Source organism: Eurytemora carolleeae, unplaced genomic scaffold, assembly GCF_000591075.1.
Source record: "Eurytemora carolleeae unplaced genomic scaffold, Eaff_2.0 scaffold768, whole genome shotgun sequence".
Classification (NCBI taxonomy): domain Eukaryota; kingdom Metazoa; phylum Arthropoda; class Copepoda; order Calanoida; family Temoridae; genus Eurytemora; species Eurytemora carolleeae.
The window spans coordinates 98,365-118,023 of NW_019396673.1; the positions used below are offsets into that span (position 1 = coordinate 98,365).

Below are 19,659 nucleotides of genomic sequence, written 5' to 3' on the forward strand. Positions count from 1 at the left end.
TTAATTGTAAAAACACTGGATTTCAAGAATTTTCTAAAAAACACTCTGAATCTGTCGGAGAAAAATTGCCGGTTTAAAATGATTAAAAAAATATCAATTTAATAATTAATACCAATCGAATATTATACATGGGTTAAAAAGCTATTTTGAAAAATATGTTATGTGCAGGCGATGTTATTGTAACAGTTAATGATTGGTTAATAACTGCTATGGATAGACCTCATGTAAGTGATAAATTTTCTAGAAATTAAAGGGAATGTTCATAGATTTACGAAGAGAATGTAGGACGAACTTATCAGAGTAATAGTAAAATGCGGCGGCGAGAAGAAGGAATTTTAGGAAATCAATTAACGGACGTACACACTCAGCTAAGCTTTCGGTGCGTACTGCAGTAATATGCTGTACACTAACCAAAGATATAGTAGGGTTTAGCCAAAGAGAATAGAATTTATATTAGAGGGGAATTTAGAGAATCACTCGGTATGAATTCTTTCAGTCCCTTTCAGCCTGAAAGGGAGTTCAAAGTGTACAAATCATGTAAATGTTCACAAATTATATGCAGTATAGTACATTAATACAGTATTTTCCCAAGACTATCCATTTCAAATTCGAATTTTTTAAAGTTGTTAAATAAACTTTATGATGAATTAGGTGAATAAAAAAAACATCATTTGATTTATAGTTATAACGGAAAATCATCGATTGTAAAGTGAAAGGCATAGATTCTATGTAAAATAATCATTGGTCAATTATAAAATTTCATAATTTGGTTCATATTAATTTGAGATTTTCTATAAAATGATATTCCAGGGCCCAAAAGGTTATATAGCTTAAATATGTGAAGTACTCCTGCAGTATGGAAACAGTACAACAAAATGGCCGTTTTATACTTTTTTCTAGTAAATTCCACTCTAATATATATTCTATTCTCTTTGGGTTTAGCATAGAGTAGCATAGTGTCTCTCAATTTATAGTGTTCTGTCTGATCCAAAATGGTTCCCATAAAAGCTTCGTCTGATGATCTGATGATCAAATCAAATTCAGGGAAAATTGAATATTCATGAAGTTCAAGCTTAAATTACTAGTGTTGTTGAGAAATTAGAAAATAACCTAATAACATTCAAGCTAAAATAACTCGTTTTCAGACCAAAATTCTGAAAATTATAAAAGATTTTTTCAACAAGTAAAAATCACTTCTTGTCTTGACTTCTTCGTATTTACTGACGCGGGTTGTAAACATTTAAGGTCATTTGCTATTCAAGATGCTAAACAATTATCTGAGATATTAAACTATGTATTAAAAATGTTTAGTCGAAAAGTTTACTTAATTTAATAATGATTACACTTTACTCTATAACCAAAGATATCAATCAAAACGAATGGTAAAATAGGTTTGGTGAATACCTTTGATCAGATTTTTTTTATAATGTAAAAAATCAAATTTTAAAGATCTTGAGTTGAGAACATGTTTAGGTTGCCATGCATCTGTTACAAGCAGGAGCTAACGAAGTAAAACTGGGAATCCAGAAACCAGGATTAAAGGGAACTAACGCCAACAGTATTATTGGAGTTTTATGATTTCTTTCACACTTTGCAACGTTTTGTCTTTCTGTGTTTGATCAACAAATATTAAAGTGAGATCGTTATGTTTATACTTCTAAATACTTGTGAATATCTTTTCAATTAGTTGAAACCCCGCAATTTGAAAATTATTTACATTTCAGCTTGCCTATAATCGCTCCGGCACTTTTCAACTTTAATAATTTTTTTGAAAACACTTTTGTGTCGTTTATCAATTCGGGAACATAACTTTTTTTATCATTTATTAATGCTATGATCATGTTAAACTGTAATTTTGTGGCTCTCATTGTACTTTATCTTGATTATTTTATATAGTTTACCATTGTGATTACACCGCATTATCTTAAATATATTTCCTGTAACAAATATCTCATGTACATTTATATCGGTATATTTACATATTTTTCTTTTTCTTTTCTTTTATTTTCCTAGACTTGTTCCAGTTAGGACAGGGTTCAGTAAAGGATAGGGGTGGGCATTTGAGCGTTTTCTTCACAAACTCAAGTTTTTTTAATCAACGGAAAATTCCGTTTATATCAGAGGTAAATTCCGTTTTAATCAATGGTGAATCGTTTTTATCAAAGTTAAATTCCGTTTTTATTAATGGTAAATTATGTTTTTATCATCGTTAAATTCCGTTATCAAACAGAAGACCTTTAATTGGCTTGCTTAAGCCGAACGAAAAGACCCACTTAATAGAAAACTAATTAACGAATGGGAACGAAATTCCTTTTTTTATGCCACCTTCTAATTAAAAACTTTTTTCTCAGGATTTAAGATCTTTTTTATCATTTTTTTGTTTTAAAAAAGGGGATTATAAAAGATTATTAAAAAATTGTACAAAATTATTTTAATAGTATTAGAACAGTGTTCGAATATTCCCACTTAGGGATTCTTGGGGCCTCGGGACCCTCCCCCCTGTGGACCCCGAAAACCCCAAGTGGAAAACAGCACCCCAGCATTTATTTTTGATATTTTCAAAATAATTGGTATTAGAAATAGTCTGAACATTCTTTTTATCTATTCCTTTTTTCAGAATTCTGCTAATCTCTGCTTCTTTTTTAATTCTGTCTGATATTTCTGGTTTGTTACAAGAAAGTTTATCTCAATTTATATTTCATTCGATATCTCAGCTACTGACACTGAACCCATAAACAATCATGAAATAATAACCCTTGCAAGTTTTCTGGAATTATATATTTGCTATATCAGCAGGTTTGTAGATTGTTTAATGTAGATAACTATAATGCTAAATGTAGATCTATACACAATAATCATTTAATGTGTATGCTTCCTAGCTCTGTTGCAGGGTGGGGAAAGAAAAAGGAACATTGAACCAAACGTGGAATATAGAAAATTTGAAGGACCTAATGTCAGAATCTCCACTTATAAATAATGACAAATGTAAAAAAATTAATTTTGGCTAGGAGTAGATTTTCAACAGTTGTACTCTTGAAACTGATGCTTAAGAACATCTGGAGCAGTACTTGTAAATGATACTTGTACTTGATGCTTCTCCACATTAGGAAGGTCCGTGGTTAATGGATAATTACATGTTTTCAATGGGTTGTTGGTTTTACTTAAAAACTAGCTCACCAGACCTGTTTCTAAGGAGTGCAAGTCAAGCGTTTCCATAGCCTTGACCTGGAGGTAAAAAACCTCTGTTTTCCAGGGTAATACAGCGTTGACAGATGGATGCAGGCATTCCTTGTAAATTATCTTGTTTTTCTCTTCAATTTCCCTTCATACCTTAAGTTTCTTAGGTGTGTATGTTTAACTTGGATTTGCCATTTTTCTCTGTCTCCTTGTACTCCTAGTTACCGTTAGAATCACCTCTGCAAAGACCTAGGTTCTGCTTTGAGGAAAGCTAGAGTTAATATTATATAGCAAGACTAACTCCATTACCGAACTAATCGAACAAAATTTTTTAAAAATTGACGGAAAATGTTGTCAACGAAATGAGATTTGGTTGGTCGTTCGATAAAAGCGAATGGTTAGTTAAATTGACCGACAACAAACAAATAACCAATAAGTTGAAACGTGCACAAACCTAGTCGCCCTGGTTATAGGAAGGGGAGATCTAATTACGGAGAATAGAAATAGGAAATAGATACATGAAAGGAAGAGAAGGAGGGGGGGGGGTAGAGGGATTCTCGTTAAAAACTGGAAGAAAAGGGTGATCAGTATCACACTGGGGTTTTCATGTTTAATGAATCGCATCCGACATTATTTCTTCTGTACACATTTCTTGAAAAAGTGATAATCAATACTCAAAATACTTTTAAATTGCGTCGATCGCTCAATTTGAAGAAATATTTTAAATTTTAAAATTTTCCTTATGTCGCGGAAGACCGGGAAAAAATCCAAGGGTTAACTGATTAAAAAAATAATAGCACCGAAGAAATGAATTGTAAATTAATTATAATTTTTTGGTAGAATTTTAGAGACTTCATATCATACCATATCTGAATCTACCTGGATATCAAGAATTTAAAGAACAAAGTTGAGTTTATTTCAATAATCATTCATCCCATTCATTCATATATATAATACATAAAATATTTTAAGAAAAGAATACATAGATGATTTAATTTGTTTCCGGAATTAGAATTTCATTTGGAAGAAGCTCTTTATACTATACTTTAAACTATACTTGTCAAGTATTAATTAATACTTTGAGAATTTTAGGTTACTAATCAATCACAGTTCATCCTTTGGGTTCTTTTCGGTTTCATCTTCAACGATCTCTTCAGGTTTCTTCTTCATTGACTCTTCAATATTCTCAGTCTAGAAAAATAAGGTTCGTTCACATTGGTTAAGAGGAAGGAATGACAATCCTAATAAGGATTTTAAATAGTGTTTTCAGGTTTCATTTACATTAAAGAATTGATTACGTTTTTTATTTAAAGGTTGATGGATTACAATTTTGGCTGATAAAGGAAATCTTGGGACATATGATTTTTATATTACGCCACACTTTAATATTCAGGCCATTTTTTAAGATTTTTAAAAAAGTATTATCAGTTTCGCAGTAAATGCCGCGTGTATCGAAGACGATCTTACAGCCGGCACTTGATTTCCAAGATTATTGAATTACTCTAAACCAGGAAAATGTCCTAAAACCGTACTAAAACCAAAATGGCGCCCTGTCCCTGATTATCAACGAAAATGTCAAGGTACCTGAAAACTTTCAATAGTTTCCGGTAGTTCTGGTAGTTCATCATCATCCAGAGATACATCTCCGTTCTTCTCATCATCTGTCAAGAATATGCTGGAATGCCTGAAGATAAAAAATATTAAAAATGTTTAAGCCAAAAATAAAAATAAAACAAAATTCTGTAAAGATCAAAAATATTAAAAATTCAATTCAATTTATATTCAGGAAAAGAGTTCTTGACATTTAATTATTTCAAATTATGCAAAATTTAATCCTCCAGTGCACGAAATTAGAACAGAATATCAGATTATATAAAATAGATATTCAAATTCGTAATAAACCTAGAGGAGTGGGGTATAATTAGTTGTATAAATTTTCCGTGTGAGAAAAATAAAAAAATGTAGGTCTTGTTAAAAAGTTTTCTTCCTCTTCAACAGCTCTTACAACTACTTGATTGGAAATATAAAAGGTAATATACTATAATGAATTTACTATTTACCTATAAATCTAATCCTTATGATCCCTATTTACCTATTAATCTAATCCTTCTGATCCCTATGTACCTATTAATCTAATCCGTATGAACCCTATTAACCAATAAATATAATCCTTACGATCCCTATTTACCTATTAATCTAATCCGTAAGAACCCTATTTACCAATAAATCTAATCCTTACGATCCCTATTTACCTATAATTCTCATCCTCCTGAACCCTATTTACCTATTAATTTAATCCTCCTGATCCTTATTTACCTTTTAATTTAATCCTCCTGATCCCTTTTTACCTATTAATGTAATCCTCCTGAACCTTATTTACCATTAATTTAATCCTCATAATCCCTATTAATCTAATCCTCCCGATCCCTATTTACCTTTTAATCTAATTCTCCTGATCCCTATTTAGCAATAAATCTAATCCTCCTGATCCCTATTTACCTATTAATCTACTTCTCCTGATCCCTATTTAACTATTAATTAAATACTCCTGATCCCTATTAATCTAATTCTCCTGATCCTTATTTACCTATTGATCCAGTCCTTGACAGATTTGTAACTCTTGTCTCCTTGGTAAAGAATAGGATCATACTTCTCGTAAGCAGAAATGAAGAACAAAGAAGGATATCCCTAAACCAAATTTTATTAGTAAAAAATATTTTTTAAAACAACAAACCCCAATATTTAAATTAACTCCTAAAATATAATATTTTGAGATCTGCAGAGAGCAGATTAGAACTCCGAATACGTCATTTAAATAAATCCAAATTTAAAACAATTCAAATGACATAATAAAATGAAATTTTGCGAATTTTTGATGATTAGTTGACGTTTCTCAAAATCTTCACATCTCACATTGCATAATAAAGACAAATTCGTCAAATTCGTCCAAAAAACTGGATTTTTATAATTTCAACTTTTAGAAATCACGTGTACTACATTCCTCAACACCTTTACTGTATAAGGGATAAGGACGCAATTTATGCAGCAATGATAAACGTTATTAAAATATTTAACGTCCAATCAGATTTACAGGAAAAAAGTGAAAATTGTCGTCAGAGACCGTAAAAGGTGAATGGGCAAGTAAAGTCGCTTCAGAATTATAAAGATGAGAAGAAGGGTCAGACTAACTCTTCATCGATTAAATTAACATGAGAATTCTGACACTTGTCAAATATTATTAATCTTGTTCTAACCTGATGCAGAATATCTAATACGCGGCATTTTTATCAAGGTCAGAGCAGAACATTTTATCCCAGGAATTTAAGAAAATACGCAAATATTTCGGAAATGAAAAAAGTTCGAAATAATTTCTAATTCATGTTATTTTGAACAAATTTTAGAAGGTGAGGGGAATATTCTATTTTTAGATTTCAACCCATGCTTCAGGTCAGAATCCTGACAGGGGGTGAAGAGTTAAAATTTACCTTTAGGTTGGGAAACATGTACGGTTTGTCATTCACTGTCCCATCAATCTTGCCGAAGACGATATTCTCATTAGTCTTTGTAATTTTTTTCGCAACTTTTTTCAAAACCGGGTCCATCTCCTGTAGGCAGAACAGAACTTTATAATAAATAAAATAAATAATATAATTAAACAATAAAAATTAATTTTAAATCGCGATATGGGTGAGGAGAAGGGGTGGGGAGCCAGACATATTAATTAAGGGAGTTATTTTCAAGGAGAAAAATTCATGCTTCCTTGAAAAAATATCCGACATGAAAAAAACTACTTTACGAGGATATAAAGGTGAATGATTGGGGAGATTTAAATCTAATAACCTTTACTGTTCAAATAAATCAAGCATAACTTAATGTTCCAAATACAAAAATATAATTTAATAAAAACACGTTGAATGCCCCCCGCCCCCCGGGGTAACATTGTAAAGATTACCCGTATCCCTCAGACTAACAATTTAGACAAGAAATGTCGTCTTCGAAAAATAATTGTTTAAATGAATTTCAAGATATTGAAGCGTCTGTTTCCTTGCAGTGCCCGCACCAGGGCGCATAGAAGAAGAGAACTGCATCCTTCTTCACCATATGGATCTCTTCGTCGTAGTTGTCCGCAACAATCTGATTAAATCAAAAACATTTAAGGTACTGTAGACGTAATATCAAGTGACCCTACATTTAAAGAGCCGGACATGCCAGATTCACAACGGAGCCCTTTAACAATGTGGAAGAAAGCCTCGTTTTTCAAGCTTTAAAATAATAATTAATTCAGTCTTGAATAAACATAGTTGGTATTGTTGTGAATCTGTCATGCCACTTTATAAATAGAAAGCAACGTGAAATAATGTCTAAAGTCCCATAAAAGGCCGATAGCCAAACAAAATCCAAAATAGAGAAAGCTTCAGAAGAACAAAATCTTGAGGAGTGTGTCTGTAAAAAATCACACAGGTAATGCATTAAAGTATAATTATTGATATCAACATGAAATTTGTTGAACTCATGGCAACTATTTTCATCTATGGTGTTCAGCAAAGCAACTTTTATCAAAATAATGAATTATGCAGAACTAGATGAAGGACCCGGCTTTGTCCGTGATGAATGTCTTGTTTTATTATATAAATTTACCTTTCTAATAATGCTGTCTTGCCGCTTGGGAACTGGTAGAGATTTCATAAACGGTTTAACCTAAAAATTATGATAACTTTATTTTAAAACTTGTTACAGAATTAAAAACTACAATGTTAACTTCATATTAAGAACATTTCATTTGTCATTATAATTCTTAATTCTTACCTTGCCAGTCCGGAGTCCTTCCACAAAGTTGCCCAGGCTCTCAGGCTCAAAATCTTCCTCCACTGCCATCCTGATATTTTAAGGGACTGGTAACATTATTTTAAGAACAAATATATTATTTTTTAGAAAATGTACAACATAGCCGTCGAGGCTTTTCAAATTACGCCAGCTAGAAAACTGACTAATTTTCATCTCTTTTCAATGGAATACTAATACCCAATCTTCCACCGGAAAAGGATTAAAGGGAACAGTTGGGAATCAGTCTCAAATCTCATTGACAATCCCTTAACGGTTATCTACAAAGATTTCCCTGTTTCCGCTTCAGTTTCCATTCCATTTCCCTTTGAATTAGATATATTAACATTTTTATGCTTTGCCCAGAAAACTAGAATTTTATTCCTTCAGTTGACATACATTACAGTTTTAATATCATGTTGGTCAGTTTGTTAAAAGATAAATAAACTTTGTACAGTAGTAACCAAAAAAGTGTGGAACGTAGTATTCGTCACATTTTTTAAGATAGGTGAGTTATAAATTAAAAGATCCTATAATAGATCAGTTACAAATAAAAAATCAAATTTATCTGATATCCTACCTAAACCTCTGCTTATCTGTGTTGTAACAGATATATCCTACCTAAACCTCTGCTTATCTGTGTTGTAACAGATATATCCTACCTAAACCTCTGCTTATCTGTGTTGTAACAGATATATCCTACCTAAACCTCTGCTTATCTGTGGTGTAACAGATAAATCTTACCTAAACCTCTGCTTATCTGTGTTGTAACAGATATATCCTACCTAAACCTCTCCTTATCTGTGTTGTAACAGATATATCCTACCTAAACCTCTGCTTGTCTGTGTTGTAACAAATATATCCTACCTAAACCTCTGCTTGTCTGTGTTGTAACAGATATATCCTACCTAAACCTCTGCTTTTCTGTGTTGTAACAGATATATCCTACCTAAACCTCTCCTTATCTGTGTTGTAACAGATATATCCTACCTAAACCTCTCCTTATCTGTGTTGTAACAGATATATCCTACCTAAACCTCTCCTTATCTGTGTTGTAACAGATATATCCTACCTAAACCTCTGCTTGTCTGTGTTGTAACAGATATATCCTACCTAAACTTCTGTTTATCTGTGTAATAAACACATATATCCTTCCTAAACTTCTGTTTATCTGTGTAAGAAACAGATAAATCTTACCTAAACTTATGTTTATTTGTGATTTAAATAGAAAATCCTATCTAAACTTCTGATTATCTGTGTAAGTAACATATATATCCTATTTAAACTTCTGATTATCTGTGTAAGTAACATATATATCCTATTTAAACTTCTGTGCATCTGTGTAATAAACAGATATATCCTACTTAAACTTCTGTTTATCCGTGTAAAAAAAACAGATAAATCCTTCCTAAACTTCTGTTTATCCGTGTAAAAAAACGGTAAATTCTACCTAAACTTCTGTTTATCCGTGTAAAACAGATAAATCCTTCCTAAACTTCTGTTTATCCGTGTAAAAAAAAAGATAAATCCTTCCTAAACTTCTGTTTATCCATGTAAAAAACAGATAAATCCTTCCTAAACTTCTGATTATCTGTGTAAAAAATAAATAAATCCTTCCTAAACTTCTGTTTATCCATGCAAAAAACTGGTAAATCCTACCTAAACTTCTGTTTATCTGTATAGCAGGCAACATTAACGTCAGCTCCAGAATCTTCTAAACCAAGAGCTTTAAGTTCATCCTCAAACTCTTCCTCATTGCTGAAAAAAAGTTAGTAAAAATTTTTGCGTTATAAAAATTCAATAACAAAATACCATTCAATGGTTAAATAACCTTTTTCTTCAACAAGTGCTGTATCTAATACTTGAAACAATGTTAAAAGAAACGAAACAATGTTATGCATTGTTCAGAAAATAAAACAATTTTGACCCATCTGACACTTGTAGCTTGGATTTAAAAATGGAAAATAATTCCAAATTTTAATATTTGATTTTAAATTCCTAATTTTTATGACTCTATCATACCTGAGAGCAAATCGTAGATTGGAATCTATAAAATATTTTGCCACTTTTAGAACTTTCTCTCGGACAAACTGGGTGTCCTAAAAATAATTACAATTAAACCTTGAATTTAGACTTTTTTTGCTGTTGTAGCTAAAAGCCAACAAGTTCTAATAGATTGTAAAATAGTTCAACAAATACATAACAATGTAATAATATAGATGTTTTAGTTTAAGATATTTCAAGCTTTAGTGTTATCATGCTCAAAAGTATAGCTAAGGATCCACAATTAATTTTGATGCAGACCCAAGAGCTGTCTAGTGAAAATAAATCCCATGTATTGTTATTTCTCAAAGACTTAAAAATTCATTTTACCAATGACAAATTTCCCATATTTCATCTGCTTTTTTCGATAAGAAGAGCTTATAAGAGCAATAGGTTTCAGTTGATGTCTGCGAAAATTATGCAACTTGTGGATCAGCATCCTAAACACTGTTTAGAAGTTCTAAAATTACCTCACAGTATTCATCTTATGTTTATTTTCTACCTTGACGAACTGATGATCGAAATTAACATCATAATAGAGAACAATAAGAGGTCTCTCACTGTATTTATGAAGATTAGTTCGAGTTCTCTGCCCAACCAGAGGAATTGAACTTTTCCTAAACATTTTTTAAAAGAATCAATTTTAATTTCAAAATGGTGGTATTTAATTCTACTTTTTGATAAAACTATGCTTGATTAGAAATGCCGATAATGATATTTATTTGTAACTAAATATTACAACTGGTTATCAAAAATGTTCAGGGGAAATTATTTGAGATTTGGCAGTTATAAATTAAAAGAGTTGGGTGGAGTTTGAGGTTGTGGACATCCTTAACCACTAGATTCCATATAGACCAGTGCAAGTGACGAAGCTCAATCACTTCTTTATTGTTTTATAATCTATAGGTAACGGTACTTTGTCTGTAGGTTGATTGTTTATAATAATAATAAAAGTAGAAGCAGGCCGGGAGTCTAACTGAGAGAAAGATAATAGATATATTTTGCAATAGTTATTAAATTATTTAAACATACTTTTTAAATGAAAGATATGAGCCTTTTAACTAAATCATTCGACTTTGGCCACGAAATTTTTAGTTTGTTTAGAAAGACAAAACAGGAACGTGAACAGAAATTTGTCCATTATGTCTAAGGGGTACCCCCCCCCCCACTTAAACAGCCAACCCTGCAAATTAAATCCATAGTAATTTCCTAGAGAACGATTTTTGGACCCCCCCCCAACAGTGGGGTATTATGGGAGGGTCAGCCAAAATAAGTTTATTCAATAAACCTCTCATTTATGTCAAATAAGATTAGGCCGCAGAAGAATTTCTTAAGTTGTTTAAATGGTATGTTTTAGCTAAGAATTTCGACCAAAACCCCGCTATTTCATTGAAAAACAGGATTTTTTGACACGCTACTCTGACGAAAGCAAGGATTTGGGGTACTGCGGGAGACCCTAATTTTTTTCTATATGGCTATTAGAATCTTTTTATATATTTAGATTATCCAGGGACCAGAAAACTCTGTGCTTTCTTGTGCTTTTACTATTTTTCTTCCAAACTCGATGGAACAAAGACGACAGCTAGATATATTGCAGGATTACAGGATCCATTTCAAGGATACATTTATAAAAGGGAAAAGTAATTATAAATTAAATCATTATAAATAAATAGTAGCTGCAATTCATACAATGTTTGTAAATGAAAAGATTATCAGAATATTTTCATTTTGTCCATTCTCACCATGAAACACAAGACAAATGCATTTTATGATGAGTATTNCCCCCACCCAGTATACGCCCCTGTAGGTCTGATATTAAACAAGCTGAGCAAGATGTTCTACCTGACGAACTGAATGATCTCCTTGTATGTCCCAGACTTCTTGGTGAACGAGAACGTCTTGTTCTCATACGGAGAATGGTAGATCTGTGGATAATAAGACATTTTTATTTAATTTAAGATTAATAAATAATTTTTTCTTCAAAAATAAATATTTATGAATTAAAAAAAATATGTGCTTCATTCCTCAGGTTGGAAAACTGTTACTGTATCAGGAGGGAATCCAAACTCTTTAGCCAGAGCAGTATCAGTAGTGTGGAGAAATCTAAATATAGAGCAGTATCAGTAGTGTGAAGAAATCTATCAGTATCAGTAGTGTGGAGAAATCTATCAGTATCAGTAGTGAGAAGAAATCTAAATGTAGAGCAGTATCAGTAGTGTGGAGAAATCTAAATAAAGAGCAGTATCAGTAGGGTGGAGAAATCTAAATATAGAGCAGTATCAGTAGTGTGGAGAAATCTAAATATAGAGCAGTATCAGTATTGTGGAGAAATCTATCAGTATCAGTAGTGTGGAGAAACCTATCAGTATCAGTAGTGTGGAGAAATCTAAATAAAGAGCAGTATCAGTATTGTGGAGAAATCTATCAGGATCAGTAGTGTGGAGAAACCTATCAGTATCAGTAGTGTGGAGAAATCTATCAGTATCAGTAGTGTGAAGAAATCTAATTATAGATCAGTATCAGTAGTGTGGTGAAATCTAAATAAAGAGCAGTATATCAGTAGTGTGGAGAAATCTATCAGTATCAGTAGTGTGCACGGAGAAATCTAAATATAGATCAGTATCAGTAATATGTGATATGTGAGATGAGATCTACAAGAAGCCAGATCTTGGGTAACCCAGTAGCAGAGTCATGGCTAGAAACACCAAAGGTTTACGACATCAGGTTGAAAAGCTAGAAAGAATAGGAAATGAGAGTTTGAGGCAAGTATTCATTCCTTGATTTACCTGAAAAGACCTCTCATCTCGTTCGCGGCGACCAGGTATTCATCAAACAAATCAGATTTGCCTTTGAAGAAACCAACTACAGTAGCTTCCAGTCTTAACAAATTTAAGTTTTAACTTTAGACATTTCGCGAAAAAAAGATGTTTACTGAATAAAGACAATTATGTGATTTAAGAATTTTTCAAAAGCCATGTTATTGTAAAAGTGAAATTTAAAATTTATTATTAAAAAAATTATGATATTCAATTTTTTCCACATCCATTCCTCTATCTTTATGTTTACACTTAGTGACAAAACTATCCTAAATTGTTAAATTCATGAATTCTAATTCTTCATTATTCCATGGAGTTTATATTTTTCAGTTTGAAATGAGCTTTTATTGGGTTTGGGAGAAAAACGTGAAGAAAAAAGGAAAAAGGGGGAAGAGAAGAAGAATTAAGGAAAAGGGAAGGGGGAAGGGAAGGGAAAAGGGAAGGGAAAAGGGAAACCATATTTCGGTATTTTAAGATTTTAAAATGACTCGAATTTTCATTTTTTTTGGAATTTATTATTAATGTGTAGTTTCTTTATTAACCTTAGAGAGTACAATCCCCCACTCCTGCAGTTCCTGCGCAGCTCCCTCGAACTCAGGTTCAAGCTGTTTACAATGTTTACACCACGGGGCGTAGAACATCGTCAACATCAAGTCCTTCGTCTTCGCCACCTTCGTGAAGTTATCCTAGAAGATAAAAACATTATTCTTCAAATTCTTACAAACTTCCAACTGTGTATTGTGTAATATACTTGCTTTATTCTATGTATTCTGTTTTAGTTTTTTTGTCTTCCTTGATTTTTGATTCACGTAGTTTTCAGAGACTCTGTAATAATAAAGTGTTCATGACCGACTCACAAATGTACCCTTTAAGGCTTCGTCTGTTCAAGAATGCATGAGATATCCATAATTTTCTCTTTGAAAATTAATAGGAGGAAAAAAAGAAAAACGAAGATATCTTCCACATTACTGATCAGATCAAGATTTGAATAGTACCCTTGTGAACTAAGCATGCCCACATACAATAAAAGGTCACTTAAAAGAACAACGACATACAGACCCTTTAAGGTTTTAAAATTTGCGTTTAAATTTGTCTCCCCTTTAAATATTATATAAAACATCTTTTTTAAAATTTTTAAATTTTAAAATCTATTCGTATTAGAAAATTTATATTTTTATTTTCAAACTACACCTGAGATAAGGTAAGAATGACACTAGGTGGAGGGCTCCAGTTAGGATCTGCCTGTTTACGCATATAATCAACTATTTCACCAGACGTCCTAACGCAAAATTAAGCGTCGATTCTCAATTCTTAAATTCAAAATGTTTTATCTTTAGGACTTTTTTGTACCTGGATCCTGTATAGTCTTCGACCTTATTCCCGTTCTTGAAGAGTAATAATGTTGGGAATCCTTGGACAAAATATTCTTTAGCGAGCTCACCCTCTTTAGTAGCATCAACCTAAACAGTTCTTTGTATTGAGATGTCTTTAAATGTCGTCTGTCAAAACTTGTACGAAAAAAAAACTATTACTATCGCCTATATGGTTACATAGAACTTCAGACCGTAGGGAAACACTTTTAAAACTTACTTTCATTTAGTAGTTGGTACGAAATTATCATAGAAAACGATTTTGCGCTCTTAAAGTATAAAATAATTACAATTTTTCACATTTATGATTTAAAATTTACATAAAACTTTTGGTGAAAAAATTTAAAAATTACTAATAATTTTGACCCAAAATATAATATTGTTAAAATTAATTCGAAATATAAGGAAGACGATTTTTCCGACTCAAATGCCCCAGCCTTTTCTCTAGATGTATGTGTACTCAAGATCCATTTCCTCCTCATGTAGTGCCCACATGTCGAATCCCCGTTCATCCCAGCTCCCGGGTATTCAGTCATGTTAGGACAGTTGAACTAGTAACAGATCCCATGAAGTACCATCAAATATCCATCCATAATTCCTTTGTTAATTTCTAAATCAACCAATTTTAACTCCGCCTTAAATGCAAATATTTCAAAACACTTTCGTTTAAATAAATGTTAGAAATATCCATTTTAGATCTCTTTATTTTATTATAGTGACTTTTCATGTCAACAAATATATATTCGTTTTCGTTTCTTAGTTCTTATAAGACTCCTACCTTAGCTAAGGGTATTCCTTCTTTTAAGAGTTCTTTCGCAGCTTTAGCATATTCCGGCTCCAGGGTCTTACAGTGCCCACACCAGGGGGCATAGAACTCAACCAATACTAAGTCCTAGCAAACAAACGAAAACATTAAAAGAGAAATAATCGAAATTTTCAATTTAATGGATCCGGATAAATCAAGCATTTCCCGAAATTTGTTCTTACAATGATAACTAGAAAACTCTGGAGTAGTAAGACGTCTTTACTTAAGTGTATTTGATGTTTTAACAAAGCAAATATTTTTACCAGACACTTATTGAATAACTAATTTAGTGAAATGGGTCTGTTTACGTTTCACATTTGCTGTGCCCCATTTTCATTGGACTACTTGAAGTCATAACTAGAGTTTAAAAGTCATCTTCCTATTTCAGATTTTTCTGGTTATAACTGTAGTAATAATTCTAGTTTTTAAATTTTACTTCAGCTGCAACCATTTTTTAGCACTTACATTTTTTTATTTAATAAAATGTTAATTTTTTGTATTTTTTACCGGCAATAAACCTTCGTTGCGATTATTTGGGATTGATCTGTTTTGTTTTTTTGATGATTATAGCAGACAAACAAACAGACAAGCATGTCCATACATAGATATAGTAAATAAGGCAAACACGATCAATAAATTAACAGGTTTTTAATATTCTCAACTTACTCTGTTTTTCACGAAAAATGCAAACGTATCTCTGGTTAGAACATAAACTTCTTCATCCTTTATTATATTGTAGTTACCCCGAGGGGCCTTCATAGGGTTAACATCTGATTCAAGATCTCCGTCATTCTCCCTGAACATATAGGGTTAATATTAGATATAATATTTCATTCATTCTCCCTGAACATACAGGGTTAATATTAGATATAATATTTTATTTATTCTCCCTGAACATACAGGGTTAATATTAGATATAATATCTTATTTATTCTCCCTGAACATATAGGGTTAATATTAGATATAATATTTTATTCATTCTCCCTGAACATACAGGGTTAATATTAGATATATTTTATTTATTCTCCCTGAACATACAGGGTTAATATTAGATATAATATCTTATTTATTCTCCCTGAACATACAGGGTTAATATTAATTATAATATCTTATTTATTCTCCCTGAACATATAGGGTTAATATTAAATATAATATCTTATTCATTCTCCATCAATAAACAAAAAGGGTTAATAAGTAATTTCCAAGTAAAGAATTTATGGACCCGCAATTCCCTCTCATGATCTCCCTGAATTGGATTAATATTAGATACAAGATGGATGATCCAATTAGCATACATAAATACATAAAGGGATAAGTTAAGCATCAAATATTATATCACTCTTGACATGACAATATGAGAAATGAGAAATCATGAAACCATGAAACGATGAAAATAAATTTAATGAATAAATTTTAGGGTAAAAATGATAAAAAGATTGGAAATCCAACCCATTAAAAATATTAGGGGCCGGGGGGNAGGATTTCCTGGTCCTTCATCTTCTCCCGCCCAGACATTCTCCCATAAGCTCAAGCAGAAGAAGATCAACCCCACCACATGCATACCTGGAATATAGACACAAATACAATACATATACAGGGTGTCCCAATCATCGTTGCAATTAATTTCAAAGGTTCATCTTTTCATCTTATTTCTCCTTTCTCCATCTGCGCGTCCGTATAGGTTAGATCTTTTTCTTGCTCCTTTATGCCAGACTATTTTTGGCGCTTTTTTTTTGAAAAAATGTAAACACATCTCTGCAGTCTGCATCTTGCGCCATTTCTAGACAGTGTGATCACTGATCAACTTGTCCGTGATAAGGTTCAAAAAAAGTTCCTACAATAATTTTACACCGTCTGGGCATATTTTAAGGTTTCCAAAATGTATAGTCTGGATGATTTACCTTCAAAATTGATTGAACGACATAAATATGGCGGCAAATTATATTCTTATGAATGATGTCAAAACTAGTATTAAGTATTTTTACTTGGAAAAAAACAGTTAAAACATGCATGTTTACCTTCCTCAAGCTTTCATTCTTAAATTAATTATATCTTTGCAACCTGAAGTTGCAGAACTTTCGCAATTCAAACTAAATTGATTCAGCTATATATGAATATATAGATCAATTTGAATAGTATTGCGCGGTCAGAAATATTAAAGGTATACACCAGCAGGAAGATAAAGGGATTCAAAAATTAGGTTTTTAGTGAATTATCATAATTCCACAATCTATATATAAATTTGGCTTGTCTGTCTGTTTGTATCCAATAAACGTCAAAACGGCTGAACCGATCGGGCCCAAATTTTTTGTGGGACATCTAGGGACCCCTGGGAAGGTTTATAAATGATCACAATTTCAAATATGTGTCTCCATCAAAACTCGATCTTCATTAAATTTTTAAAAATTTTGAAAATCCGCGAAATTTTTTGCGATAATCCGCGAATTATTTTTGTTTTGTTTTACGATGTACACAAAGAGAACATGTTCACAATTAATTTAGAAGATGGGCGCGAAGCGCCCTATAAGGCTAGTTAATAATATTTTATATGTTGAAACAGAATTGAATAGAAAATTATTCAATATACCTGACGTTTTAAATCGGCTATAATTTTCCTAATATCTGTAACTTTACAGCCGCTGCAGTACTGCACAGATAGTTCTCAGCATGTACCGTTACCGTGTACACAGTCTGGTGGATTTGTTTGAACTGCTATCATGCTATGGTTGATGAACACAGTAACCTGTATGAATACTCCAAATACACTTCGATATACTTGGACCAATCCAAAACATTGAAAACATTACGTGTAAACTTCTAAACAAAATTAAGTTTTTACTTAAATTAACAATAGTTTACCTTTGACATAAATCTAAGCTTCACACGTTTAAAAACTCCATTAATATTTACGTTGTTTATTATCATTTGCTAAAATTTCCCTGATTTCTTCACGGAAGATGGTTTTAGCAGACGACCCGGTTTCTTTCAACCAATGAGAGTTCAGCCCGTAGCGTCAACCAACCAATCAGAATCCGACATTCAACTATAGGAAGTAAAAGCAACAGAAGTAACAGATTTCAGAAGACGTTTCAGAAAATTATGAATATACAATTATAGGGAAAGGGGACATGGAAATATTGCCAATTATTCGATGTAACCTTAAATTAGCGATCTCGTTTTATTTAAAGGAAAAAATATTGGGAAATTATTAATTATTATATAAAGAAAATATTTCATGATAAGACTTCGAGCTGTAAAAAATAATCGTAAAATAGGATGGATAAAATATAAATATTTAAGTAATGCTAGAACTTTTTTAAGGCTATTGGTTAAAAAAAGAATAAAAATCTTCAACGACGACATTCTAAAAAAGCTTCTTACTTTTCGTCTGCTATAGCATATCATCAAACAGCTGAATCTGAAAATACACAAACCCGCCAAACTCAAGGGAAAAAACTAAAACAAAAATTATGCAAAATGTCTGGTATAGTGAAACTAAATGACGTTGTATTCTGTAACTCTGAGCATCCTCGACACAAAGTTCAAAATTTAAGGACTGGGGCAGGAAAATGGACTGGGTCACTGAAACATGAGGTATATATAAACTGAAATAAATAAATGTCCTATCAATTTTGTACATGCAATGCATGCATAAACACATGGATAAAGTAGGTCACATGGCTGCAGCGCCCGGCTTATTCTAGCCGCGGCGCTCGGCCAAAAAGCCTGCTTTAGCCGTTATAGAGATTGGCCCCCAGCCTGTCCTAGCCGCAGCGCTCGGGTCTGTCCTAGTATACGATTTTTGGACCCCCCCACCCCCCCCTCCTATCAATTTTGTACATGACCATTTATTTTTCAGCAAATTTATTATTATTTATTTTTTTGTTATTTAGGGTTAGGTTAGGTTAAGATACTTTCTGGGCCGAGCGCTGAGGCTAGGATGGGCTAGGGGCCCGAGCGCTGCGGCCACGGGTTAGGTTAGTTAAGACACTTTCTGGGCCGAGCGCTGCGGCTAGGACAGGCTAGGGGGTCGAGCGCTGCGGCCACGGGTTAGGTTAAGTTAAGACACTTCTTGTCAGACCCATGTACATAATTGATAGGAGGGGGGAGGGGGGGGTCCAAAAATCGTTCTCTTGGAAATTACCTAATTTTGTTTTAAATTGTTGAAATCGAAGGTCTGTCCTGGCCTCAGCGCTCGGCCACTTAGCCTGTCCTAGCCGCAGGGTTCGGTCCAGAAATTGTCATTACACTGAAATAATACAAAAAATTATTTTTTTGTTAAAATAGTTGAAATCTAGGTCATGTACAAAATTGATAGGAGGGGAGCAGCCGAAGGGGGGGGGGGGCACGTGGTCCATAAAGTGCCAAATGTGATCAAAATCACTTAGGAAATGATATTGGACTCCAAATACATCCTAATAAGGGTTTTCGTGGATGAGGATTTCAAATCTGAAGTCAAAACTTAATTTCGCGCGCGCGCTACGCCTGCACACGCACGTAAATTGTGAATTTAGAAAAATGGATGTTGTATGTCAATTCCAGGTTATATTGGGCCAAGGATTTCAAGTCTGTCATCAAAATTGCAAATTTTCGCGCGTGCACGTCGCGAGCGCGCTTAAAAATCAAA

The 19,659-nt window shown here is 32.7% G+C and overlaps 2 protein-coding genes and 2 long non-coding RNA genes across 6 annotated transcripts in view; 2 read left to right on the top strand and 2 right to left on the bottom strand.

Annotated features, from left to right (window-relative positions):
- Window positions 1–138: 138 nt before the first annotated feature.
- On the top strand, window positions 139–1,947 carry LOC111707215 (uncharacterized). The gene is made up of 2 exons (XR_002766394.1): window positions 139–224; window positions 1,474–1,947. It is a non-coding gene; the product is annotated as an uncharacterized LOC111707215 (long non-coding RNA).
- Window positions 1,948–4,070: 2,123 nt separating this feature from the next.
- LOC111707214 (probable protein disulfide-isomerase A4) lies at window positions 4,071–15,835 on the bottom strand. The gene is made up of 19 exons (XM_023480271.1): window positions 15,699–15,835; window positions 15,006–15,119; window positions 14,208–14,317; window positions 14,049–14,136; window positions 13,380–13,543; window positions 12,828–12,920; window positions 12,352–12,516; window positions 12,066–12,144; window positions 11,884–11,966; window positions 10,544–10,658; window positions 10,021–10,097; window positions 9,658–9,756; window positions 7,984–8,053; window positions 7,816–7,875; window positions 7,222–7,311; window positions 6,663–6,782; window positions 5,765–5,865; window positions 4,762–4,861; window positions 4,071–4,368 (listed from the first exon to the last, which is right to left on the bottom strand). The coding sequence occupies exons 1-19, from the start codon at window positions 15,789–15,791 to the stop codon at window positions 4,282–4,284; spliced, it is 1,908 nt and encodes a 635-aa protein (XP_023336039.1). The 5' UTR covers window positions 15,792–15,835; the 3' UTR covers window positions 4,071–4,281.
- A 674-nt stretch (window positions 15,836–16,509) lies between these two features.
- LOC111707209 (uncharacterized) lies at window positions 16,510–18,503 on the bottom strand. The gene is made up of 4 exons (XR_002766392.1): window positions 18,414–18,503; window positions 17,892–18,075; window positions 17,620–17,775; window positions 16,510–16,595 (listed from the first exon to the last, which is right to left on the bottom strand). It is a non-coding gene; the product is annotated as an uncharacterized LOC111707209 (long non-coding RNA).
- The window catches only part of LOC111707208 (uncharacterized), a 33,368-nt gene continuing 32,202 nt past the window's right edge, over window positions 18,494–19,659 (top strand). For all 3 annotated transcript variants that reach the window (XM_023480265.1, XM_023480266.1, XM_023480267.1), the window contains exon 1: window positions 18,494–18,626. In XM_023480265.1, the coding sequence (XP_023336033.1) occupies window positions 18,510–18,626 (117 nt within the window). In that variant the 5' untranslated portion in view covers window positions 18,494–18,509. The remainder of the gene's footprint in view (window positions 18,627–19,659) is intronic.

Excerpts from the sequence above, each read along its gene's own strand:
- LOC111707214 (XM_023480271.1), bottom strand. The coding sequence starts at position 15,791 with ATGAAGGCCCCTCGGGGTAACTACAATATAATAAAGGATGAAGAAGTT. Across the intron at positions 13,544-14,048 it reads TCATTCTTACCTTATCTCAG|GATAACTTCACGAAGGTGGC; the intron begins GTGTAGTTTGAA and ends TTTATCTTCTAG. Across the intron at positions 9,757-10,020 it reads AATCTACGATTTGCTCTCAG|CAATGAGGAAGAGTTTGAGG; the intron begins GTATGATAGAGT and ends ACTTTTTTTCAG.